General features: G+C 38.0%; 1 protein-coding gene across 5 annotated transcripts in view; it reads right to left on the bottom strand.

The window, feature by feature from the left end:
• Positions 1-27,527, bottom strand: part of LOC114660226 (rho GTPase-activating protein 26-like) — a 254,418-nt gene that overhangs the window by 62,859 nt on the left and 164,032 nt on the right. For all 5 annotated transcript variants that reach the window (XM_028812773.2, XM_028812772.2, XM_028812771.2 and 2 more), the window contains exons 15-17: positions 24,109-24,196; positions 22,249-22,307; positions 13,646-13,751 (exon numbers count right to left, since the gene is read on the bottom strand). In XM_028812773.2, the coding sequence (XP_028668606.1) occupies positions 13,646-13,751; positions 22,249-22,307; positions 24,109-24,196 (253 nt within the window). The remainder of the gene's footprint in view (positions 1-13,645; positions 13,752-22,248; positions 22,308-24,108; positions 24,197-27,527) is intronic.

Below are 27,527 nucleotides of genomic sequence, written 5' to 3'. Positions count from 1 at the left end.
GTTTGGAGTGTTACCCAGATAGGATCTGGCTCCTTCCAACCCTTGAATGGAAAACTCAAGTTTAGAAAACAGATGTGTATTTATTTTATTGCAAAGTTGAGGATTAAATGTTTTTTTCAAATCCCTGCATGTTTAAATTTACACAATGCATTTACACATTATATTCAGTGCATCTTATGAATGCATAAACCCCACATTTGTGAATGTCAAGCAGAGTGTCCAATTAAATCCATTCTTTTAAGCTCCTTTATTTTATTGACAAATATTTTTGCTTACACACTTCATTTCCATACCTAAACAATTACTTCATTAATATTCCATTACATTGCACTGCAGGGTGTGTTCAAGTAGTGAGTATGACTCACTAAGGGAGGCTGCACTAGACTGAGCTTAAGAACAAACATCTGTTAAATGAGGTTTTAGTGCTGCGGGCTACAAGGAAACCACTAAATAAGGACACTAGCTTGAATGCAAACAACTAAAACCTAAATAGAAATGATTATTGATCTGTATTGTAGAGTGCAACAGGAGCAGCATTTAATAAGAATTCTGAGATGTAAGAATAACAAGAAACTCTTGCACAGCTACAAGTACCTGGGCGCTCACATAAACAACAAACTGGACTGGCCTGATAACACAATGGTGCTGTATAAGAAGGGCCGGAGTAGACTGTACTTCCTAAGGAGACTCAGGTCTTTTGATGTGCCCAGTGTGGTGTTCTAAACTGCAGTGTCCCAGGGAAGCAACCTGAGCCCAACAGAAGCACAATGCCTGAACAAACTTGTCAGGAAAACCTGCTCCATCACAGGGCGACCTCTGGACACACTGGAAGCTGTTGTGAGAACGAGGATAATGGCAAAACTGGATGCCATCATGAAAAATCCCCTCCATCCTGTCTGGAAGGCACACTCTTAAGAGCACTTTTAGCCACAGGCTCATTCCACCAATGTGTCTTTTCTGCCCACAGCTATCAGGCAATTCAATGCTTTCACCTGATGTACTCATTAAGTTTATTTACTATTGATTGATTAATTGATAGGCTGTGTTAATTGTCTTGTGAGTCTGTATTTAGGTTTTGAGATTGGAATTACATGTAAAAAAGCAATGGAATATAAATCTATGTTTAATGGGGCCTACCTGTAAAATACCAATGAACTGATGTTTCTGTGTTATAAGGAGAATAATATAGGAGTACACCACATTGTGAGTCCGATTAATGTTCACACCTAGATGGTGCTTGACAGGAAGCTTGCAGCATATAACACACAAATTCAAAACTTTCTCGATTTTATAGCTGTTACAGTATTGTTACTGTCAAGTCAGTAAATATTTTAATACAGTGCATGAGACAGAATATCAGTAATTATTTTATGTATTGTCACAATCTCAGGAAGACAACACTGGCAAAGTGAATAAAGTTTCTTGACTATTAACATAACACATAGTGTATTCATTTCAGTATTTGGTGTATGTAGTTTGAAGAATGAAGTAAGTCACAAACAGCATCTTAATGTTTGAAATGACAAGTACAGGCAGTGTAGGCGCTAGCAACTTTTGGCGCCCAAGGTTAGGTGAAGGTGTAAATATCACACCCTTATGTGTGAGTTTTTACGGTGATGTGCCGCATGTGCAGTTTGGGGGGCTTGGTCCCCACGTGGTGTTACAAACATGCGCTGTATATATAGTGTCCATCCTCTCTGTCTTCTGAGCTGTGCTAGTGCTGTCAGTTACAGCTTATTTTGGGCACAAGGAATCCTACTCTTCCTGTATTTCTCTTTCCCTCCCTGGCAGCTGGACGTGAAGTGTGCAGCAAACCCATATCATCAATGACCCTTACTTCTGCCACTTTACTTCTGCCACTTCAGAGATCATGCCACATACCATCCTGTCTCTTTGCCCATGTCACCACAACTCCACTTATTCTCTTATCTGTGGTAATGTAGGAAGGACGGTCCTTGGGTGTGGGGGAACTGTTAACATTTGAATGTGATGCTTTTATATAGCACAGAACGGAAATCAGCAGTTCTTAGCATTGCACCACGCAAGCTGTCGTATCAACCGCCTACTGTAACTTACTTTCTTTTTTCTTCATTATAGTCTTGAATAAAAGTGCACTTGTACTATTCTGTCCTCTGCATCTCCTGTTTGTGCCCAAAACATTAACATTTATATGTTACTTTCATAAAAGCCAGATTGAATGTTATTTATTTGGATTTAGTTACTTACTTCCTACAGCGTAAAGTCTGAGTTTGGGGGGGTGGAATTGTGAACGTGACTGAGAGAATAAAACTGAATAAAAAAAAAACAAAGCTAAGCTTTACAAGTTTCATAAATTTACACTGGCTGTTACAGCAGCTCACTTCTCAAAACGGACTTGTCCAGTCTCGTGAAGTTTTGATTATCAGTAAACTGTTGATACGGTTGCGCCACCGAACTACTAAAATATGAAAAACGTTTCTGCTTTAACAATGTGTTTACACAGATTATTGTAGAAATGCATGTGTTCCAAATAACGATCTATTCCACTCTAAACCTCCAGCACTTCACTCCCACATAATCAATCAAGGCATGAGCTGGGAGAACTTTGTGCACATTCTAAGTCGGTGGGAGGATGGAATAGCAGGCTGCTTGCTGCTTGTCTTAATCAGCACATTTACAGGACAAAAGATGCTGAGGGAGAGGTGCAAACGGATATAAGGTGGGCCGGATCTACAAGTTTTTTCATAGGCTCTGGTAATTCTAGTGTTAACAGAAAATATGCAAAAGGCATCGTAACAAAATTAGACAGGTGCATAAATTTGGGCACCCCAACAGAGATATTACATCAATACTTAGTTGAGCCTCCTTTTGCAAATATAACAGCCTCTAGACGCCTCCTATAGCCTTTGATGAGTGTCTGGATTCTGGATGGAGGTATTTTTGACCATTCTTTCATACAATATCTCTCCAGTTTAGTTAAATTTGATGGCTGCCGAACATGGACAGCCGGCTTCAAATCATCCCATAGATTTTCAATGATATTCAAGTCAGGGGACTGTGACGGCCATTCCAGAACATAGTACTTCTCCCTCTGCAAGAATGCCTTTGTAGATTTCGAACTGTGTTTAAGGTCATTGTCTTGTTGGAATATCCAACCTCTGCGTAACTTCAACTTTGTGACTGATGCTTGAACATTATGTTGATACTGGGTTGAATTCATCTGACCCTCGACTTTAACAAGGGCCCCAGTCCCTGAACTAGCCACACAGACCCACAGCATGATCGAACCTCCACCAAATTTGACAGTAGGTAGCAGGTGTTTTCCTTGGAATGAGTTGTTCTTCTTCCGCCATGCAAAGCTCTTTTTGGTATGACCAAATAACTCAATTTTTGTTTCATCAGTCCAAAGCACTTTGTTCCAAAATGAATCTGGCTTGTCTAAATGAGCATTTGCATACAACAAGCAACTCTGTTTGTGGCGTGAGTACAGAAGGGGCTTCCTTCTCATCACCCTGCCATACAGATGTTCTTTGTGCAAATTGTGCTGAATTGTAGAACAATGTACAGATACATCATCTGCAGCAAGATGTTCTTGCAGGTCTTTGGAGGTGATCTGTGGGTTGTCTGTAACCATTCTCACAATCCTGCACATATGCCGCTCCTGTATTTTTCTTGGCCTGCCAGACCTGCTGGGTTTAACAGCAACTGTGCCTGTGGCCTTCCATTTCCTGATTACATTCTTTACAGTTGAAACTGACAGTTTAAACCTCTGAGATAGCTTTTTGTAGCCTTCCCCTAAACCATGATACTGAACAATCTTTGTTTTCAGATCTTTTGAGAGTTGCTTTGAGGATCCCATATTGTCACTCTTCAGAGGAGAGTCAAAGGGAAGCACAACTTGCAATTGACCACCTTAAATACCTTTTCTCATGATTGGACACACCTGTCTATGAAGTTCAAGGCTTAACGAGCTAATCCAACCAATTTGATGTTGCAAGTAATCAGCATTGAGCAGTTACATGCATTCAAATCAGCAACATTACAAGGGGACCCACATTTCTGCACAGCCAGTTTTTCACATTTGATTTAATTTCATACAACTAAATACTGCTTCACTAAAACTTTGTTCGGAAAACACCTCAGTACTCAGATGTTCCTAGGAAATGAAAGACATACCACTGCTATCTTTTTTGTTGAAAGTAGAGAAAATTATTATGCAGGCTGAGAGGGGTTCCCAAACTTTTTCATATGATTGTATATATGATTATCACATTATAAGGAAAAAAGGTAAGGAGTGAGATGTATTAGAAAGCAAGCAAACAGCAAGTTCTTGAAGCTGATGTATTGGAAGCATGAAAAATGGGCAGGGTTAAGGATCTGAGAGAGTGTGACAAAGGCAAAACTGAAATGGCTAAACAACAGGGTCAGAGCATCTCCATAATTGCAGGTCTTGTGTAGTGTTACTTGTATGCAGTGGTTAGTAAAATGTGGTTCAAGGAAGGACAACCGGTGAGCCAGCAACAGGGCCATGGCTGCCCAAGACTAAGTGATTCATGCGGAGAATCCAAGTTAGCCTGTCTGGTTCGATCCACAGAAGAGCTGTTGTGTCACCAATTGCTGAAAAAACTTAATGCTGGCCTTTAGAGAAAAATGTCAGAATATACAGTGCATCGCTTGAATGCCCATGCTGACCTCTCTCCACCACCAAAAGTGCCTACAATGGGCATATGAGCATCCGAATGAACCATAAAACAATGGATGCAGGTGGCCCGGCCTATAAATCATATTTTCTTTTAGATCATGTGGATGGCCGGGTGGGTGCACGTTATTTACCTGGGGAAGAGATGGTATCAGGATGCACTATAGGAAGAAGGCAAGTCAGTGGAGGCAGTGTGATGCTCTTGACAATGTAATGCTGGGAAAACCTTGGGTCCTGGCATTCATGTGGATGTTACTTTAGCACGTACCAAATACCTAAAGGTAGTTGCAGACCAATGCCACCCCTTCATGGCAATGGTATTCTCTGATGGCAATGGTCTCTTTCAACAGGATAATGTGCCCTGACACTGCAAGCTGCTACGTATACTTCGCTATACAGTAAGTGTAAACTTATCTACCGATTTCATATTGCTTAGCAGTTGTCCCTGTTATTAATAGAGTAAAGGGTGGGTTGTAAACAATACAGGGAGGTTTTAAAAACGTCCAAATACACGTTAAATAATTAAATAAATATGGTGTCCCTACTTCGCGGAAAATTCAGTTATCGCGGTCAGCCTTGGAACCTATCTCCCGCGATAAGTGAGGGATTACTGTATATAAAATCTGTTTTAGGATAAACCTGTTGCACCAGACACAGACATACAAGCAATAATAAACTACTAGTTTTTAAAGATATTACTTTCATCCATCCCTGTACATTTCCATTACTTTTCATATAATTATTTGGCTGTAGATCAAATAATTCATTTAGAAACAATTATTGTGGTAGACGTATAAAGTAAATACATAACCTAAGTACAACAATTCAGTCTAATTACTATAGAAGAAGCCTTCTAGCTGGGATGTGCAAGATAAATACTTCCTGCACTTGACAAAGTTGTAATAAAATTTTATGGAACACAGCATCTGCTGCTGCCATGCAGACTTTTAAAATAACTTCTTCTGAAGAAAAGAGGAACTTTATTGTGGTATCCAGAGATCAGAAAGGGGGAGGGAAAAAACATTCAAATGTGCTGGAGTCTTAGACAGCAGACATTCCAAAACTGATTCCTCATGCTTCAAAACAGCAAAACAAAAGTAGATCCAAAACTTAAGCCACCCATTTATGTCTCATGCACTTTATTGCAAATAAAATTTCAGTTAATCCTTGGTATCACTTCCAAACAAAATGAAAAAAAGTTTCCAATTTTCCCATACTTTTCTGAGCCAGTAGGTAGTGCTCAGATTAAGAACAGGAGTAAAGAAATGTTAAATGTTAAAATCATCTTATTTTACATATAATGTGTAATGCTGGAGATTAAAGCCACCTCCTTCACACCGTTAGAGGGTAGGAATTAAAGAAGCATAGGAATGACTGAAGACTCTCCACAATGACTTCACCCAAAATTTGTTTCTTCCTCAGAGACAGCAAAGGATCACCCACCACAGACAATCACTGATTGGAAAAGGAAAAGGACTGCCTCAGACTGTATTGCAATGAGAAAAATGGCAGATGGTCCAAATACCTCGTGGAGAGGGCAGAAAGACTCCCATGAGAGATGAGAGAACCAGAGAGAAACAGAGAAATGTCTGTAAAAGATACACATCCAAAATCTATGTAGTACCTGATAAGGTCAAAACATTACAGAGTGTCAAATTCATCCTTAAAACAGGCTATACTAAAAATGAACTGGAAGTCTCTATTCTTCTGCTGTTTACACTGCATTTAATCAGCCTCTGCTTTTTAAATTTACTTGCTTAAGATTCTGTATGTTTAACTGCTTCTCAAACTACAAAAATTACTATGTGTGTCCCACTTAAGGTATCTGATGTTATATGTTGTCCTTGCACACACACAACTAATATGGATATCTTTTTCCATTTGCAAGTTTTGAATTTAATATTTAAAATGCAGGATTACAGGTACTGTTGATTTACTCAATCTATGCAGCTAGAAATCTCTGATACTGGGCAACAACAATAGGGACAACATCATTACCAGACAGAATCAGCTTATGATTACAGATTTAGTTCCAATAAAAATGTATGCTCTCCAGAGACTGAATCTGAGACTCCTGGCCTATGCAAATGTATGTATTTAATAGTTATTAGTGTAACTGGACACATCACCTGCCTTCTCTTCAGAGTCTGAAAGTATGTGCTAAGTAATCAGACTGTAAAATTATTTGTTATTATAGTTTCAACATCAAAATAAAAATGAGATGAGATTAGCTATGAAGTTACAACAGTAAATGACTAAACACTCAGACATAATGTAGAATATGCTAATTAATACTCAGTTCCTCTACTGTTTAATACCTCCCTAGTATCATATGCATGTGAAGTACACAGGAGGCATTACTATGGTAAGAAATCCTTCTCCGTACAGTTGATATAAATTAGCTGTCTTGTATCCACAACTCTCGGAAAATGTTTTGAAATTAAACCTCACATTCAAAATGCCATGCTAGTTGTCTCTCTCTATAACCCAGCATAGCTGAAATATAAATAGTCAGATAGTATGCATCCAGAAGTAAGCAGCAAATATAAACCGTAGGTTCCTCTTTCATGCATTTAAAAGGAGAGTGCTACACAACCCCATATCACAGACAGGACTGAACAATTCTAGTCTGCAATGCCTCAACTCTCCTAAAAATGACACTACTGTACTGTGCTGATGCAATCAATTTCAGTAAACTGGCTATTCAGTAGGCACGGTAGGTTGGATTTTAGTCCTACTGCCATTGTGAAGTTTCATTCATCTGAATGTGTATTTGTCTCATAGTCAAAAGCTGTGACTGTTAGGTTAACTGGTGACTTGAAGTTGGTCTGAAGTGAGAAAATGTGGGTGTATATTTGGTGGTACCCTATGACAGAATGACGTTAAATCCATGTATGTTTTGGTTCAAATACGGGAACCTAAAAGAATCGGCTTCTTTGACCATGACATGGATGAATGATTAATCATCTGCAAACATAATTATGTGTAAAAATTAACCTAAGATCTTATTTTTAACACAAAACTTATTTTTAAGGATGTGGTTCAGAAAGAGTATTAAATATAATTTATATCTGATATAAGGTACAAGTACCTTTTATTCACACACAAGGTAACATTTTGGATTTTGAGTAATTTTTATCACAGTGTGCAATACATGGAACCTGCATTTTGTGCAAGTTCACACCAGGAACCTAAACTCTAAGTAAAAACTAACACACACACAAACCTTATAGGTCCCCCTTTCTACTCTTTTTCATGATTCCAAGTTGGTTTTTATCCGAATTAAGTTATATAAATTTTAGTTACTGAAGCTCCATCAATAAAATCTGTAAAAATGCTTTTTGATGGTGTTACAACTAGGTATATGCTTCAAAAGTATAGGTTACACATGCAGTTATGAAATACAGAACATTACCAGAGAAGGATAAAACAGACCAAAAAGTTAGGAAGTCACATACGGGAAGAGAAAGATGAAAAAAGCAGGGCATAGACAAACCACACTGAAGAGAGCACTATCATGCTTAAACAGCTATTAACAAATATGTTCAATTAGCTATTTACAAATAAAAAAGGTAAATAATGATTATTACTATTCAATTGATTATGATTATGCTGTTTACCTAAGCCAAAGTTTGCTATATGAGTTATTCTGTCATCAACTCACACTGGTTATTCTTGAGAAAATCTAACCCTAAAGAGACTAGTTGGGGAATCCTTTGTGATTTATTTTGTGTTTGTGTCTACTGCTACTGTTACAGTTTTCATTTAAATACTAACAAGGGGGCTCCACCCCCTGCTTGCTTCGCTCGCCTACCCCCGGCGTTTTGAACCCGTGCCCGCTGGGCAGCTATAGTTTCAGACACGCGTTGTAGGAGCCTGCGTTGTTTTGAACCTGTGCTTGCCCTGCTTCTGCGGCTTGAGACGCGCGTTGTAGTTAATAATGCATCACTGTAATGTGATTCACCTATGCTGTATAGTTTGGACGTGTGAGGATGACGCACGTTTAATACGGAGCGTTTGCCCGTGTCACTCTGGGACCTCCCACTGTTAATACGGAGCTCCGTCCGTACTATTATGCGGTGCATTGTGGACCACTGCGGACTCCGTAGTGTTTCCCGTTTCACTTTGTATCTCGGTCAGTCGAGCTCTTGTTTTTGAAGCTTTTGAACTCCGGTTTTCATTATCTGTAACCTGCTCTCCATGTGTTTGGCCCCCTTGTTTAACCTCTTTATGACGTTTTACTTTGTTTTGTACTCTGTCTTTCATTTCTGACCTCACTTTATCCTGCTTTTGTTTCAATGAGATCTGGTCCGTGGTGATTATATTTTCCCTTTTTCGAGTAATAATTTCCATTTGTTTGTGATACTGTGATCTTTACCGTACTGTTAATAATGCATCACTGTAATGTGATTTACCTATGCTGTATAGTTTGGACGTGTGAGGATGACGTATGTTTAATACGGAGCGTTTGCCCGTGTCACTCTGGGGCTCCCCACTGTCCGTACCATCTCGGGTTTGATGTATGAACCTTTGTGGACTCCGTAGTGTGTCCCACTTCACTCTGGGGCAGGGCGTTGACTCCTCTTGTTTTACTATGTCTCCTGCGTCCATGGGTATGTACCTGCTTCCATATTACTTCTCTCCTGTTTCACTCTGGGGAGGGGGGCTTTGTGTGGCGCCTGCGCACTATGTCTCCTGCGTCCACGGGCATGTTCCTGCGTCCATATCCGGTTTACCATTCTTGGTTAGTAATATAGATCCGGTTTACCATTCTCGGTTAGTAATATAGATGTGTTCATTTTAATTAAAATGACTGCAAAGAGCTTTCCCCCAATATACCATTTTAACTCCTGTAAATGTGGCATAATGGTGGTATTACATGGCAATTACTGTCACTTAACTTGCAAACTTCTGTATCACATCAAATTTCTATCATAGTTTCACTACATCTTATTCTGTCTATTATGCTCCAAATCAAAAGTGCATCAAATAGCTTAACTTACTTGGAATAACTGGACACTATTTTTATCCACTTAGAAAGTTAAACCTGCTTTAGAGTGTCTCTCTCCCTAGAGAGTTATCTAAAATAAAAATAGGCCAGGGTTTTGAAGAATGATGCACACTATGTGAATGCCCTCTAATTCTTGTAGTCTGCCTTGACAGCACTTTTAACTCAGTGAATTGCTTGGCCCATTTCAGTTTTTAATGCAGTCTTTGAAAAACTTGTGAAAGGTTATTGGAATTTCAAGAAACAGAAACATGGTACAGTCATGGCCGAAGTTATCGGCACCCCTGGAATTTTCCTTGAAAATGCACCATTTCTCCCAGAAAATTGTTGCAATTACAAATGTTTTGGTATACATACAGTGCATCCGGAAAGTATTCACAGCGCATCACTTTTTCCACATTTTGTTATGTTACAGCCTTATTCCAAAATGGATTAAATTCATTTTTTTCCTCAGAATTCTACACACAACATCCCATAGTGACCACGTGAAAAAAGTTTTCTTGAGGTTTTTGCAAATTTATTAAAAATAAAAAAACAGAGAAATCACATGTACATAAGTATTCACAGTCTTTGCTCAATACTTTGTCGATGCACCTTTGGCAGCAATTACAGCCTCAAGTCTTGTTGAATATGATGCCACAAGCTTGGTACACCTATCCTTGGCCAGTTTCGCCCATTCCTCTTTGCAGCACCTCTCAAGCTCCATCAGGTTGGATGGGAAGCGTCGGTGCACAGCCATTTTAAGATCTCTCCAGAGATGTTCAATCGGATTCAAGTCTGGGCTCTGGCTGGGCCACTCAAGGACATTCACAGAGTTGTCCTGAAGCCACTCCTTTGATATCTTGGCTGTGTGCTTAGGGTCATTGTCCTGCTGAAAGATGAACCGTCGCCCCAGTCTGAGGTCAAGAGCCCTCTGGAGCAGGTTTTCATCCAGGATGTCTCTGTACATTGCTGCAGTCATCTTTCCCTTTATCCTGACTAGTCTCCCAGTCCCTGCCGCTGAAAAACATCCCCACAGCATGATGCTACCACCCACCATGCTTCACTGTAGGGATGGTATTGGCCTGGTGATGAGCGGTGCCTGGTTTCCTCCAAACGTGACGCCTGTCATTCACAACAAAGAGTTCAATCTTTGTCTCATCAGACCAGAGAATTTTCTTTCTCATGGTCTGAGAGTCCTTCAGGTGCCTTTTGGCAAACTCCAGGTGGGCTGCCATGTGCCTTTTACTAAGGAGTGGCTTCCGTCTGGCCACTCTACCATACAGGCCTAATTGGTGGATTGCTGCGGAGATGGTTGTCCTTCTGGAAGGTTCTCCTCTCTCCATAGAGGACCTCTGACAGAGTGACCATCGGGTTCTTGGTCACCTCCCTGACTAAGGCCCTTCTCCCCTGATCGCTCAGTTTAGATGGCCGGCCAGCTCTAGGAAGAGTCCTGGTGGTTTCGAACTTCTTCCACTTACGGATGATGGAGCCACTGTGCTCATTGGGACCTTCAAAGCAGCAGAAATTTTTCTGTAACCTTCCCCATATTTGTGCCTTGAGACAATCCTGTCTCGGAGGTCTACAGACAATTCCTTTGACTTCATGCTTGGTTTGTGCTCTGACATGAACTGTCAACTGTGGGACCTTATGTAGACAGGTGTGTGCCTTTCCAAATCATGTCCAGTCAACTGAATTTACCACAGGTGGACTCCAGTTAAGCTGCAGAAACATCTCAAGGATGATCAGGGGAAACAGGATGCACCTGAGCTCAATTTTGAGCTTCATGGCAAACGCTGTGAATACTTATGTACATGTGCTTTCTCAGTTTTTTTATTTTTAATAAATTTGCAAGAACCTCAAGTAAATTTTTTTCATGTTGTCATTATGGGGTGTTGTGTGTAGAATTCTGAGGCAAAAAATGAATTTAATCCATCTTGGAATAAGGCTGTAACATAACAAAATGTGGAAAAAGTGATACGCTGTGAATACTTTCCGGACGCACTGTATGTTTATTTCCTTTATGTGCATTGGAACAACACAAAAAAACAGAGAAAAAAAGCCAAATCTGACATAATTTCACACAAAACTCAAAAACCGGGCTGGACAAAATTATTGGCACCCTCTACTTAATATTTAGTTGCACACCCTTTGGAAAAAATAACTGAAATCAAGCGCTTCCTATAACCATCAACAAGCTTGTTACACCTCTCAACTGGAATTTCCGACCACTCTTCTTTTGCAAACTGCTCAAGGTTTCTCAGATTTGAAGGACGCCTTCTCCCAACAGCAATTTTGAGATCTCTCCATAAGTGTTCAATCGGATTTAGATCCGGACTCATTGCTGGCCACTTCAGAACTCTCCAGCGCTTTGTATTCAACCATTTCTGGGTGCTTTTAGAGGTATGTTTGGGGTCATTGTCTTGCTGGAACATCCATGACCTCTGACGCAGACCCAGCTTTCTGACACTGGGCCCTACATTGCGCCCCAATATCTTTTGGTAGTCTTCAGATTTCATGATACCTTGCACACAGTCAAGGCATCCAGTGCCAGAGGCAGCAAAAAATCCCCAAAACATCTTAGAACCTCCACCATGTTTGACTGTAGGTACTGTGTCCTTTTCTTCGTAGGCCTCATTCCGTTTTCTGTAAACAGTAGAATGATGAGCTTTACCAAAAAGCTCTACCTTGGTCTCATCTGTCCACAAGACGTTCGCCCAGAAGGATTTTGGCTTCCTCAAGTACATTTTGGCAAACTCCAGTCTGGCTTTTTTATGTTTCTGTGTCAGCAGTGGGGTCCTCCTGGCTCTCCTGCCATAGCGTTTCATTTCATTCAGATATCAACGGATAATTCAAGCTGACACTATTGTACCCTGAGTCTGCAGAACAGCTTGAATATGTTTTGAAGTTGATTGGGGTTGTTTATCCACCATTCGGACTATCCTTCGTTGCAGTCTTTTATCAATTTTTCTCTTCCATCCACGTCCACGGAGATTAGCTACAGTGCCATATGTTGTGAACTTCTTGATTATGTTGCGCACAGTGGACAAAGGAACATGAAGATCTCTGGAGATGGACTTGTAGCCTTGAGATTGTTGATATTTTTCCACAATTTTTGTTCTCAAGTCCTCAGACAATTTTCTGCTCTTCTTTCTGTTCTCCATGCTTAGTGTGGCACACTACAGAAAGGTTGAGTCAACTTATCTCCATTTTAACTGGTTTCAGGTGTGATTGCTATATTGCCAGCACCTGTCTCTTGCCACAGGTGAGTTCAAACGAGAATCATATGCTTGAAATAAAACGATTTACCCACAATTTTGAAAGGGTGCCAATAATTTTGTCCGGCCCATTTTTGGAGCTCTGTGTGACATGATGTCAGATTTAGCTTTTTTTCTCTGTTTTTTGTGTTGTTCCAATGCACATAAAGGAAATAAACATGTATATACAAAAACATTTGTAATTGCAATAATTTTCTGGGAGAAATGGTGCATTTTCTGGGAAAATTCCAGGGGTGTCAATAATTTCGGCCATGGCTGTATATGATATGATAATTTAGCTGTAAGATGCCCCCTGTCTGGAATTATGCATAGTTCAATTTGATCTTAAAGATCTTAAAGTCTTATCTTAAAATGAATGTTCTTTAATCTATGACAGCTAATTGTGTCCCTTAGACAGGCACTGATAATCCATTTCCCTAACAACCTTGCACTCTCTCTCTGCTGTTTTCTTAACTTTGATATTTAGATTTCTTCTTTTTTGGTTTCTGCCCTTCCCTTTTGAAGTTCTTCTTTTACTGATGCTGCTCTGAGTATCTTATATGTAGTCCTTGCAAAACCACGATTGATTCGTTCACCTTGTTTAGCTCATTTTAGTCGCCTGCCTTGTCTTTATCATGGTGTTTGATGTGAAAGGTGTTATATGTACTTTTATTAATTGACACTTTACACAGATATACATTAGATCTCAACAGTAATACTTGCTTTTCAAGGTGCTCCATGAGCAGCTGAAGCATTTGTCTGTTTCTTTCTGGAAGTCGATGAGCAAGGCTATGAATCTCAGCAATCCTTGCTTCTGGGTTATCAAGTTCTGAGAAATTAAAATGAAAATTCATCTTGAGAAAAGATTCACAATTTTGTTTTGCAATTTCATGATATAAAATTACAGAGTCTTCAAGAAAATAAGAGAAAGAAAAACAATGTCATTAAGTTAATCTTAACATTAATTATTCACTGCATTTGTGGTTTAACAAAAATTGGAAACATTTATTTTTCTACTGATGAACCATATATTTGCTAATACCATGTGATAAATGTCTATAATTACCACTCTTGATGTGTTCCTGGGTTGACATTAAATGCCAATTTGAATGTGTTAACTAGCAATAAACAGAAAATATCTGCAAAAGCCCCTCTAGGTAGGCTCACAAAATCATGTATCTTGATGACCTGCCAAACACTAAACTGCAAAATCATTTCAATAGAAACAAACATCTCCAATAAAAAAAACTGCCTAAAGCTAGTAAGGATGCACAAATGTTTGTTCTGTAGTAGCCATGCTTCAAAGGCCCTGTGAATTTCTGAATAACAGTCTTCTGAATTTTAGTCTATAAAAATTTGTCTTGTTCGAGATCTGCTTGTTTTTCAAGTAGAATTCCAGCAAAAGCAACAAAACTTAATATACCTCACTCTGAAAAATATAAGCACCATTACCTTTCAAAGTTAGCTTGTCTAGTACTTCAATATGAGAGGAAGCATAGGTTTGATGGAATTGAAAACATATAAAAAGTTTAATATATGCATTAAATTACAGAGTTTAAGAATATCGAGAATGAATACCTAAAATAATAGTAATGGCATGTTTTTACTTAATTTCACTACCCTTATTTTCAATATATGAAACTAAGTATGGCAAATGGAAGTGGACTATAAAAATCTGCTTGATATTTTACCAAAGTGATCCTATGCAAGCCTGGCATTAAAAAAATGTATTTTATGGATAAGAAATGAATGGAGGCCTGGCTTTAGTCATTTTTACACATTTCTACTGATCTATAATATTTGACTGCTTTTTCTTTTTCACCTGCTGTGCTTACACCAGTTATATTTAGTAGCCACTTTAATAGGTACCCCTGTCTAGTACCACGGGGGATCCACTTTGCCTGAAGACAAGCCTGAATTCTTCAAGGCATGGATTCAACAAGATGCTGGAAACATTTGCTATAGATTTTGGTGCATACTGACTCAGTAGCATCATGTAGTTGTTGCAGACCTATGCTCATCCCAGGTCACTGGAGTAAACTGAAGTCATTTTAATTTTTGTAGAACTAGTTTGAGACAACATATGTCCTCTGACATACCGCATTATACTGATGGGAGTATCATGTTGAAGAAAGTACACCACGGCCATAAAGGGATGCACATAATCGGCAACAAAGCTTACAAACACTGTGGCATTCAAATAATGCTTGATTAGTATTAAAAAATCTAATAAGTGCCGGGAAAAGATTTCGTAAGCCACAACACTATCATCATCAGTCTGTGCTGCCGATCCCCGACTAGACATATCCAGGAATTAATGTCAATGACATGATTTTCAAGAACTAATATCTACAGTATATTTTACAGCAGAAATCACAATTCTTCTAATCATAAGACGCTTTACCAATCTTTAGACTTAGTTTTGGTAATAACACACACGCACACACATTGCAGATTCTTCATTATGTTCTTAGATGACAACACATAAACCCTGTGTGTCCTTCTGCTTCTGTAGCATGTTTGTCTCAAAGTTAAAACACGCTGTTCATTCAAAGACGCCCTTCTGCACACCACTGTTGCAAAGAGGTTTTGTTTCCAACTGGCCAGGAAGGATGGAGTGCTGGAATTTGCAGATATGAAACAAATCAAGCACAGAAAAGATCACGGGTATCAATGAAAGAATATTTGTCCTACAGACTCTCAGTGAGAGACGAGTTTAATCCATTAATCAATGCAGGAAAGCTAACTCAACAATACATAGGTGATGTTTACGTTCGAGCACAATCACATGATCTCCAATGGATTAAAAACAACCAACCTGCACTGAGGGCCGATAACTACAAGTCGCTAATGGAGTACATAAATCGTGATGCGGACGTGGTAGATCACCCTGCTGGAAAAGCGGTTATTATGAGTGCAGCGTGCACGCCGGGTTGTACAGTATATATACACAGATGCCAGAGGCAACAGGCAAGTCGTTCACACTACCACCGCTGCCAAAAGCGAGACTGCATGGATAAAAACAATACATGAAGGAGCCTACAACGCGCTTCTGAAACGCGCCTCATGACTAGCAGAATCGTACGTCAACGTCGCCGCCATACTGTGAGTGGCACTGTGGATGCACCCACCCTCCATGATATTTCATCCCTACAAATATCGGAGGGAACAGAAAGTGATTGCCAGTCTTGGATTTGCGATTCTTTCGAGAATCGCAGGGTTGCTGGTTTGGATTAATGAGCAGTTGTGTCTAATAATTTGGCCACAGAGTGTATCCCTGTATAATTGTTTCTGGGTCTTGATAATAATGTGTCATCAACAAGCCCTTAATATAAAAATTAAGCAGCAGACTGATATTTCAAGACACAGAAATAAATATTGTATGCAGAAGCCAACCGCTGTTCTTAATGAGTGTTATTTCATTCTACAGTAGATTATGTATTATATCTATCTATACATATTAATAAAAGGCAAAGCCCTCACTGACTCACCGACTGACTGACTGACTCACTCATCATTAATTCTCGAACTTCCCGTGTAGGTGGAAGGCTGAAATTTGGCAGGCTCATTCCTTACAGCTTACTTACAAAAGTTAGGCAGGTTTTATTTCGAAATTCTACGCGTAATGGTCATAACTGGAATCTGTTTTTTGTCCATATACTCTAATGGAGGAGGCAGAGTCACATATCGCGTCATCACGCCTCCTACGTAATCACGTGAACTAAAAACAAGGAAGAGATTTACAGCATGAGTCAAACGCGGGAACGAAGGTAAATGACGTTAATTTTTGAGTGTCTTTTAATACTGTGTAAGCATACATATTAACACATGTGCAATTAAACGTGTGCATTTACGGGGTGATTTCTCAGGCTTAAAAGCTCGCCTTTTATTAAAAAGGTAAATGCAAACTGTTTTCATTCTGAAGGGCACAAACCACGTTAGATTTCAGATGTTAAACGCGCAAAAATGTCGGTACACCAGATAAATAAGCGCAACATATTATCAGTTGTATTGTATGCTTACAATACATATAGAAATGTGTTAATCGTTAACTAATATTATGGGATGGTGTTTTTCGGCTCGCGCCTTGATTTAAACGATTGCATTTCTTGGTGGGTTTGCGTAGCTTATTGTCAATATCTTTACACCTCTTTTTAAGACTTAATTTAAAAAGGTTTTCTTTTCTTCTTAATTAAAATTTAAAAGCAATACTTCACCGCTGCGAAGCCCCTCTAGCGCTGACGTCCGAGGTTCGATTACCTTAAGCGAGTGCAGTGAGTGTGTACGCCTGATGAGCCAAGAATAAGGGGGAAAGACGTGTCGCTTATTCTTTGCATTATTTGACAGTAAACTATTTTCAACCATTCTATGATCTGCTTCTCACAACTGAAGGCACCGTGGCTGATGTTACCTTACTTGCTGGCCAACCATAAGCGCTACCTGGTAGGTAACCAGCCACTCACTTCACTCCCTTACGGGAATCGAACCTCGGACGTCAGCGCTACAGGCGAAGCCCCTAAAATTGCGCCACGGCGTGTGGTTCGTTTATTTCACAACATGTAGATCGGGGTAATTACATTCACGGCATTCGTAGTCTGATTCACAATCTGATTGTATGGGTGGTTACCTACCAGGTAACGCTTATGGTTGGCCAGCAAGTGAGCTCGAAGTGATCACTCGAGTGAAGGCAGCTTCACAAAAAAACAGATCCTTAACAAACTGTTATTAGTATATTTCCCTCAATTTAAAAAGGTTTTCTTTTCTTCTTAATAAAAAAAATTTAAAAGCGGTACTTCGCCGGTGCGAAGCGCGTGGATTTGACTGACTAACACATACAGACATATTCATGAGTGCAGGTACTTCGGAAAGAAAGCACCGTGTAAACCTAAAGTTTAAATTAAGTTCATAGACCTACAAAAGGTTGCCATTCATTTGAGGCAAGATTGCTTTTCTTCTGTACAACTATACGTTGCATTCTCAAGAGTGTGCTTGCACGGCTTCGGATATAGATATATATATATATATGTATGTATGTCTATATATAAATATGTAAGCTTATAAGTACTGCCTTACTTCTCTTTAAGAAAGGAAGATGTAATGATACTTGATTTAAACGATTCCATGTCTTGGTGGGTTTGCTTAGCTTATTGTCAATATCTTTACACCTGTTTTTAAAACTTATTGACTGAAACGGGCTTTCACGAAAAAAGTTAGGGCTTTGCTACAGGATACACCCTCCACAAGTTAAGCAAGTAAAAATAAAATATTTATTTCTGTTTTATTTAAACCTTTTAAGTTCGTATGCATAGCCCCATTTGGCTGTTTTATTATTTTTTTCTTTCTTCAGTAATATTTAATCTCCTTAAAGAAAAAGAACATATCCATTTTACTTTTTTTGTATCTCTTTAGTAATATTTTAGTGTAAAAGAATAACCAGTATTTAAACCTTTTATGTTACTTTATAAATTTATTTTACACAATGTTGAAAAATTAATAAGAAAGCTACATATTTTGGCAGCTGCTGCTTTAATTTTCAATGAAATGAAAAAAGCTCTCCAAGAGAAAACGTCAATGAAGAAGAAACAGTTTGCACTATCTAAAAATGAGAAACCCTCATTTATAAAAGTTTGCTGCAGATGACTTAACTGAAAATAAATGAATAAATAGTTCCTATGTGTATAATACATATTTATCTATTTTACTTATGCCTTTATTCCAGCAACTTGCAACATCTGAGGTACAATTTGTTACATTACTTTTGTTTTTTGCAGCACAGGCAGGTGAAGTGACTTCCTCAGGGTCACACAGTGGTGTCAGTACCAGGATTTGAACTGACAAGCTCCGGGTTTACTGAAATATTACTGAAGAAAGAAAAAAAACAAAAACGGGCAAATAGGGCTATGCATACAGATGTCCATCCGTCCATTATCCAACCCGCTATATCCTAAATACAGGAGCCAATAAGTAGATATGTATATATACAGTATATACAGTATATATATATATATATATATATATATATATAATGTGAATGTATGTATGTATATATGTATGTCTATATTTATATCTATATATATATATATGTAGATATGTAAATTTGTATATGTATATATATGTATATGTATATGTGGATGTGTATATGTATATATATGTATATGTAGATATGTATATATATGTATATATGTTTATGTATATATATGTTTACATAACCTCTTTAACACACTACTTTTCCGCTGCGAAGCGCGGGTATTTTGCTATAAATATATATATATATATAAATATATATATATATGACAGCAACACTCATAACAATGACAACACAATTACATATATATATATGTAGATGTGTATATATGTAGATATGTAAATATTTATGTATATATATGTGTCTGTGTATATATATATATATATATATATATATGTGTGTGTGTATGTATGTGTGTATGTATGTATATGTAGATATATATATATATAGATATATATATATATATATATATATGTATATATATATATATATATATATATATATGTATATATATATATATATATATATATTATATATATATATATATATATATGACAGCAACACTCATAACAATGACAACACAATTACATTGACAATCATGTTACGTTATTTTTAAAATGTTTCCTTTACTTTTTCATAACCTCTTTAACACATTACTTCTCCGCTGCGAAGCGCGGGTATTTTGCTAGTCTATTATAAAAGGAAATCCTGGAAAGCAAACCAAAAAGCAAGTCTACGACACGTGATCCTCTCGAAAGACAATTTTAAAGACCCGCGAGACCAAAGACACGCCCTACTTACAATCTATCAAATAGGACAATAGGCAGCAAAACATTCAGTCTTGTGAAGGATTTGAGCACACACAGATCCAGGGCTCTCAGCGCATATAAAGCGTATAAGGACAGTACGTTATAAATTAAATGTCGACATATAAGCGAAGAAGAAAGCAGCGCGGAGAAAAGAGACTCAAATGCGTTGGACAGAAAAAAGAGCAAAAAAGAATAATCGAGGTGTAAATTCAGAAAATAAGGAAAGTAATTATCAGCCCGGAACAAGTGGAATTGGAAAAAAAAGCACATCCAATCCAGCTCAGAATTAAATGACATTGAGTAAAAGAAAGTGGAACTTCATAAAGACGTTTACAAACGTTGGCGCTAAACACATGCAGAGCAGGTTAGAGACTATGAAACCAGGGAAATTAGAAAGGCTCAAAAAAACGGCACTATACACATGTGGAGACAGTTAAAGGATATGAAAGTAGGAAAATTAGAAAATATAAAAAATTAAAGATCGCAGTAGCGCAAACAAACAAACTGCCTCATTTAACTATGCACCAGTCTAACTTTGGTTTTGCACAATAATTACTACACAATTGCACCTTAACACTTAATTCTACTTTATTGACATAATTGTACTTATTTATTATGCTCTACTATACTGTTATCTTTCGATCTATGACTTTTTGTTAATCTAACTGATATTCTTCTAACTTTGCACAGTTTTTGATAAGCGGATCAGGATGCATTTCACTGCGTGTTGTCCTGTATAACTAACTATGCATGTGACAAATAAAGAATCTTGAGAATTTCAAAAACGGAGTTTACCGCACATGCATTTATTGGTTACTTTGTTAATGTATATATATTTATCTGTCTGCTTATTTAAAAACCTATATTTACCCCAGGAGTCAAAAATGTTCTGTCTAGCCCTTATACAAAAACCTAGACAAAAGCAGGGGTATCACCTTGGTAACCCCATGTACCTTTGGAACTGTGAGAGGAAAATAGCATGACTTTACAGACAGGAGTCCAATGCAGAACTCTACTTACTTTGTTACTTTGTAAAAAGAAAATATGAACTGCTGATGATGTAGATCGTTTTGTCTATGCTGAAATTCCAAACAGAGAAACCTATCCTGACCTCATTAAAAAGATTCAGCATATTGGGACTACAAGATTACAAATATTGTTTTTACAGAAGTTCTGAAATAAAAGTGAAAGTAATGAAATAGCAACAATTCAAAGAAAAAAAATCTTAAAAGTGTGTATCTGGAAAACCAAACACGGGTGTTGGCGAGCGAAGCCCCCTAGTTGGTTTAAATAAACATTACACAAGTATTTCAAAATCTCCCTTATGTTATAAATTTGGTCATTTTCCTTTAACATGACAAAGTCACCTGTGTAGTGCACAGTCTATCTGTGTCATATAAGTGTCTGCGCTGACTCAGCATCCTTGTCTTATAGCACAATTAAATCATAACACATCCCTTTAAGAATGTGACCTTGAATTAAATCGTTTTATTAGGTAACTTTCAGCTTGGTCCATTAGCAAGAAGCTTAATGGGGAAGAAAGGGAGAAAAAAAAAAGTTTTTTTTTCAGAAAAATTAGGTATCAAACATTATCTTAAGCATAGTACACATTATTATAAAACAAGGGGTGTTCCAAATTCCATGCAGATTTTTAGCAACTACAGCAATCTCTTTCTGCTATCTCTTTCATTCTATACTCATGCCAGGGAAACACACACATGTGTGTATATACGCTACTAGTCAAAAGTTTTAGAACCAGTTTCTGGAATAAACTAAAATGGTAGAAAGGTAAGGGGTAAACTACCAGAAGTTAAAAAAAAGGTTTGTTACCAAAAAATGAAAAGTAATGTAATTTTCAGAATTACACAAAATATCCCTTTTAAGGAAACAAGGATTAGGTTAACAACTTACAGCTTTTTATCAGCAGAGGACGTTCATCACGCCTTGATAGTCAATTGCAAACAATTCCTGCAGGTGTCTCATCTTTTGTCAATTATTTACAAACCCTCTGTCTGTATAAATGCAGTATTGGAACAAGCTGTGCTGCTTCCCCCTCTGAAGCATTATTTGGGCAATATTGCACTGTATATTGTTATAATGGTGAGAAAAGGGCAATTAAGAAAGTAAGATATTTAGATTTTCCTATTAAGAAAGTGCAAATAAAGTCGAGTTTCAAGTGAGTACAGTTTCCTACAGCATGAAAAGGAACTTGAAAACTGGAGGAAACTCTGATGGAAACTGACCTGGCAGACTCAAAACCACAACAAAATCAGAATGCAAGTTTCAGAGAGTCAACAGCTTGTGTGATAGGTACCTAAACTAAACTGTTTTTTTCTCTTGCAGTAATTTGTACCATTTTAGTTTATTCTGTAGACTTGAAAGGCTTAAATTTCAATAAAAACTGGAAAAACAGGGAAGTTCTAAAATGTTTGATCGGTAGTGTATATAAACTAACCCACCCATGTAACTAGTATATATAAAGCAATACCTACTAGCTGCTTTAATAAAGCTTCGTTGAAACTGATAAGTCATAAGGGGTCCTGGCAATATCCTGAAAGAAAAGAGGAAATAAAAATAAGGAAAATATAATTACTTAATATATAACGAATGACTTAAGCATGGCAATTATGGTATATTATGCAATAACTACATTTTTCTAAAGAGAAACAGTCCTGCTTGATAAATGGCTTTGATGCATCAGGCAAGCCAGACTAGCTTTATAGACTAAAAATATAACAAACAAAAATGCCAGCAGCTAGATTCAAACTGGAAAGTCCCTGACTTAAAATTCAGGTTGTACTCTCTGGCAGTGCTAGAGCTTCCGGCCTAGGAACCTGCCCTCTCAAGACTTTCTGAGATTTCTAAAGCCAATTTTCCTTTAATTAGAACCTCTATTGAGCTTTTTATCCACCTGCTGCTTAACTCTTATCTTTCCTGAACAACACATAAAAGACAGCATGCTATATAGCACTATTATCTTGTTCCTAAAAGCCACATTAAATAAAAGGCCAAATGAAGTAACTGAAACATCTGAGTACCTTGGCTTAATGACACAAGACTAGCATAATAGCATCAGCCACAAAATGCACAAACTCTTACTCTGCTATTGTGACTATTATATTTGTTAAACTCAAAGAAGACTTAAATACAGTCTATGCTTGGGACGCTACAGGGTTTCATTCCACATCCCTGAGACGTGTAGGTTATGATGACTGGTACCTGTAATAGATTACAACGTCAGAGAATGTAGATAGCTGCATGTGAACCAGCAATGTTTCACAGCTGATGCTGCCAGGGAAAAACTCAGCAATGATGCTTCCAGGAAGAAATTAGTTCAGGAAATGAAAAGGTGGGTGGACCACCAAAGTGGAGTCAAATCTATATGAGATATTAAAATGCACACACTGAAATGTGAAGATGATGAAAGCAAAATAAAAAAATTAGTCAAATGAGCACACGTTCTTAAACATGGCATGAGTTGTTCTTGCAAGTGTGTACAATTTTCTTTTAACCTTTCATCATTCTGTCAGTGTAGTCTTTAATCTCAGTGGCTCAGGCTTAGGGTTCTATACCCAAAAGTTACTAGTTCAAACTCATTCTCCAAAAAGCATGGTAACTCCATTTATAAAAAGAATATGTAAACAATTATGCTATCGCTCTCTAAAATCTGCAGGAATTATGTTCACTATAGAAAGGAACTATACTAAATGAAGGTGATTGATTTGTCTGTGGCCTTCAACTTTATGTAAGGTTGCAGTGTTTGAAAGACCTAAAACAATTTTGCCTCTCTACTTCTCGTATTTCCAAACATTCCTGATGCATTTTCTAAAGCCACAATATCGTCTTCTACGCCTATTTTAACACTGACCAAAATGTCAAGTGTTGACTAGGAATCTGTCCATTCCCCCATAGACTTGTCTGAAAATGGCTGTATGTGCCTCTTTGAAGTTTTACTCAGTAATTATATCTTTACCATAAAAACACCAGTAGCATGTCTTGCTTTAACTTATTACTCAAGTAACCACATTGATTTTTCGTGACAGTTTTCATCAGAATTATAAATATTATTGTATGGCACAACTTATAAAACAGACTGAGTGTATGCAGTGTATGTATTGCATTCTTATATGCAAGGCAAAACCAGCAGCTGTGATGTGTTCATAAAAGCTAATAAGCAAGTACTGCTGACTGTTCCTCATTCACTACTAATTTAGAGGGTACAGTATTACGGTTAAAAGGGGAAAAAATTTACCCATTTTCAGTTTTATGTTCCAGTGAGTAATGCAATACTTTGTTTGAAAGGCATTCAGACATAGTATAAAGCCCTGGTCACTTCTAGAAACATCTCCCACCTGAGATAGTGTTTCAGTGCACTTGTGATTGTTTTAATCTCCCACTCACTTCTGTTGTCGAGGTCAACTTCACCTGCGGTTTTAGAATCTGCAAAGATATAATGGAAAGCAAAAGACCATTTATAGTGTTTCATGGCTGATTTAGCTTTAGAAGCTGAAATATTTAAAAATGTGGCTCTTTGCACATAAACCTTACAACAATGAACATGTAAGAGACTAAATTGCCTTTTTCAAGCATACATTTTCTGGATTCTCTTTGATTTCTGTCCTGTTTTCTCTTACAGGATTACAACTGCAATAAATGACAGCAGTTCATTTGACATAATAAAGGTAGTTCATGATAAATCTTAAGAAATCGATACACAATATAGTAACACTGGAAGTACAATTAGTGAAGAGGAAAATGGAACCTCAGGGCATATTGGTGAATTATACAACATAATTTGCTAATTTTCAAACCTGTTTACTCAAACACAAGGTTATGGAATATAGCATTTACAACCAAACTCGCATCTGATCAAATTTAACATTACCAATGAACCTAGCCTCCACATAATTGGTTAATGGGAGGAAAAAAAAACACAGACATTTTAAGAATGTCAGACTTCATATAAATCATGTCTGAGGCAGTTGCTGAAGCCAGGACTCTACAGTAGTGAAGCAGCAGCAGCACTGAACTGTGGGCCTCATAAGGTTTGCAATGTGCAGTATTTTGCAAAAAAAGAGATATCACTGTGGCCCAGGTACAGATATGGCTCCTCTAAAATGTACATATTTTGAACATTTGCTGGCCAAGTAAAGAAAAAACAACTGCACTTGCTTGGATTTTTCAGAAACCCTTGAATAAGGATTTTCATAATCACTAAGCAGCACTGCTCACACTTGTAAGATTTTTGTATCTCATTTGTGCTCTTTTCCCAATAGCAGTGATGAGTGGTGTTTGGCACAAAGAATCAGGCATTCTTCATTATACAGTTCGGTTGTCAATATCAGGTAATTATAACATAAACAGTGCTAACTTGGCAGCAGATGATCATTATGCCAGCCTGGTGGCAGTCGGTACACACCTTAAAACCATTTTGTGAGCTGTGTCTGGCAATCATTACATGAAATGTCAGACACAAATGCTCTAACCGTTCACACAGCTATGTTGAAAGAAATACAAAATAGCAAAGTCCAGTTATTTGGCAACTGTGGAAAACAGAGGTGTTCCTCTAAATGCTTTTATAGTGGAAAAAAGCCTGAAGTAACAAATTGGAACAACTTTTTCCAATCATATGACATTAACTTAAGGAAAGACAAGGTAACGTCCTTACTGCGTGTCTTATTAATTAGAGTTTTGTTACATTTTTAAATCCTCAAACTTACTTATACTGTATGAATAAGTGCTAGTGTAGTGCTGTGTAAGTTCACTGAAGACATTAAACCTGCCCAATTCTAAGATCACAGTTCCTAAATTTTAAAATCTGTTTAGAAAGCTGTGTAATTTAAATTGATAATTATACAGATGCTGTATTTTCTTAACCATGTATAAGTATACTAGCAAAATACGCGTGCTTCGCAGCAGCGAAGTACTGCTTTAAAATTTTTATTAAGAAGAATAGTAAACCTTTTTAAACTGAGGGAAAATATACCAATAATGATTTGTTAAGGATCTCTTTGTATACCATGTTGTCAGTTCGGCCCTCCGGTTGTAATATGACCAAGCTGTGAGCTGAGCTTACTCTTGAGCATGCAACATATAGTTGTCCATGTGAAAAGCAATCTTGCCTCAAATCAATGCCAACCTTTTGTAGGGTGTGTCCCTGAGACTTATTAATTGTCATTGCAAAGCAGAGCCTTACTGGAAATTGGAGGCATTTGAATTGAAATGGGTTTCATTGATAACTTCACATCCAGCTTTTGAGAGTTTAAACATTCATAAACATCAAAGTGTCCACTACTCAAATCGTCACCTGTGAATCTAAGATGTTTAAGAGGCATTGGTGGTTGTCCAAAGGTGTATAATATTTGGCCATTTCGGTACACTTGAAAGCGACAACCGAACAATTCAGCGGCAGCCATCAACTCACATAGGTGAAGGGCTTAAGCATTTCACTCTTATAGTGCTCCTGTAAGTACTATAAGCTCCTGTATAGTATAATTATCTCCTGTACCGTCATCAGTCCACACCTTGAACCTGTCCCAGTCATTCAATACATAAGACACAATGTTCCTCCGGATATCAAGAGTGAGCCTGATATGGCCGTGCAATATGTAACACAGAGAATGGAAAAGGCAGTCACCATCTCCGGGCATGGAAACTACTCGGTAAGTGACAGTTCTTTGATCGATGGTGATCACCTCAATAGACATGTTAATGGGGGTACGGTTGGAACGATAAAGGAAATGGGTACCTGAACAATGTAAACTAAGTTTAAAATACCTACACAATAACTATAATCATAATAAACGAACAATAAAACAGCGGAGAAGCCGTGGATTAAATAAAAAGGCTGCAGTTATCAGCAGGGAGACGTGAATACCGTGGCAAAGCAAGGAAGGGAATGAAGAGACCAGAGCGACGGACGGCCTTATATAGGCAGGCAGCCAACTACGTGGGAGGTGTGGGGATGGGGGACCCAACGCCGCATCATACGGCGACCGAGCTGCAGGCTATGGACGTATATATGTACGTAAGTAGGATTCAGTTAGTGTTGGGAACCTGTGTACCAAATTTCTTGAAGATGGGCCCATAAGTAACAAAGACCGTTGGAAAGTTCAATATGGCGGCCGACAGTGGCGTCATACCACTGAAATAAGTGCGTACATCGGTTTTGGTTAGCGCAGGGAAGCTGCCTACAAATTTTGTGAAGATGGGGCCATAAATAAGAAAGTTTAACATGGCGGACATTGTTGACCATTATGACCGTTACGCGTAGAATTTCGAAATGAAACCTGCTTAACTTTTGTAAGTAAGCTGTAAGGAATAAGCCTGCCAAATTTCAGCCTTCTACCTACACGGAAGTTGGAGAATTAGTGATGAGTGAGTCAGTGAGGGCTTTGCCTTTTATTAGTATAGAAGATTAATTTATTGCTGCCATTTTATAAGTACAAAGTTTTGAACAATATGTCCTATAAGAGTATGTCAACAATTCCTTTTCAATTCAGATTTTTGTGCTTTCAGGTTGCTGCGCTGGCTCCATCTTGCAGTATGCATTAAGTTCAAATCTTTGATACCTGCCTACAGAGTACTCAATGGGTTATTGTCTATGCACCTGTATGTGGAGACACTTAGGAGGTCATATGCTCATGCTGCCCACTCAGGTCTGTTACTGAACAGCACCTGGTGATGCCACCTCTGCATGGCATCAAACCTCAACCAAGACTCTATTCATATGTAGATCCTAGCTTTTGGAAAAGGCTTCCCACATCCATCC

Source organism: Erpetoichthys calabaricus, chromosome 11 (genome assembly GCF_900747795.2).
Source record: "Erpetoichthys calabaricus chromosome 11, fErpCal1.3, whole genome shotgun sequence".
In the NCBI taxonomy this organism is placed as follows: Eukaryota; Metazoa; Chordata; class Cladistia; order Polypteriformes; family Polypteridae; genus Erpetoichthys; species Erpetoichthys calabaricus.
The sequence above is the reverse complement of the archived record's forward strand: the minus strand, read 5'-3'. Positions and strand labels throughout refer to the sequence as shown.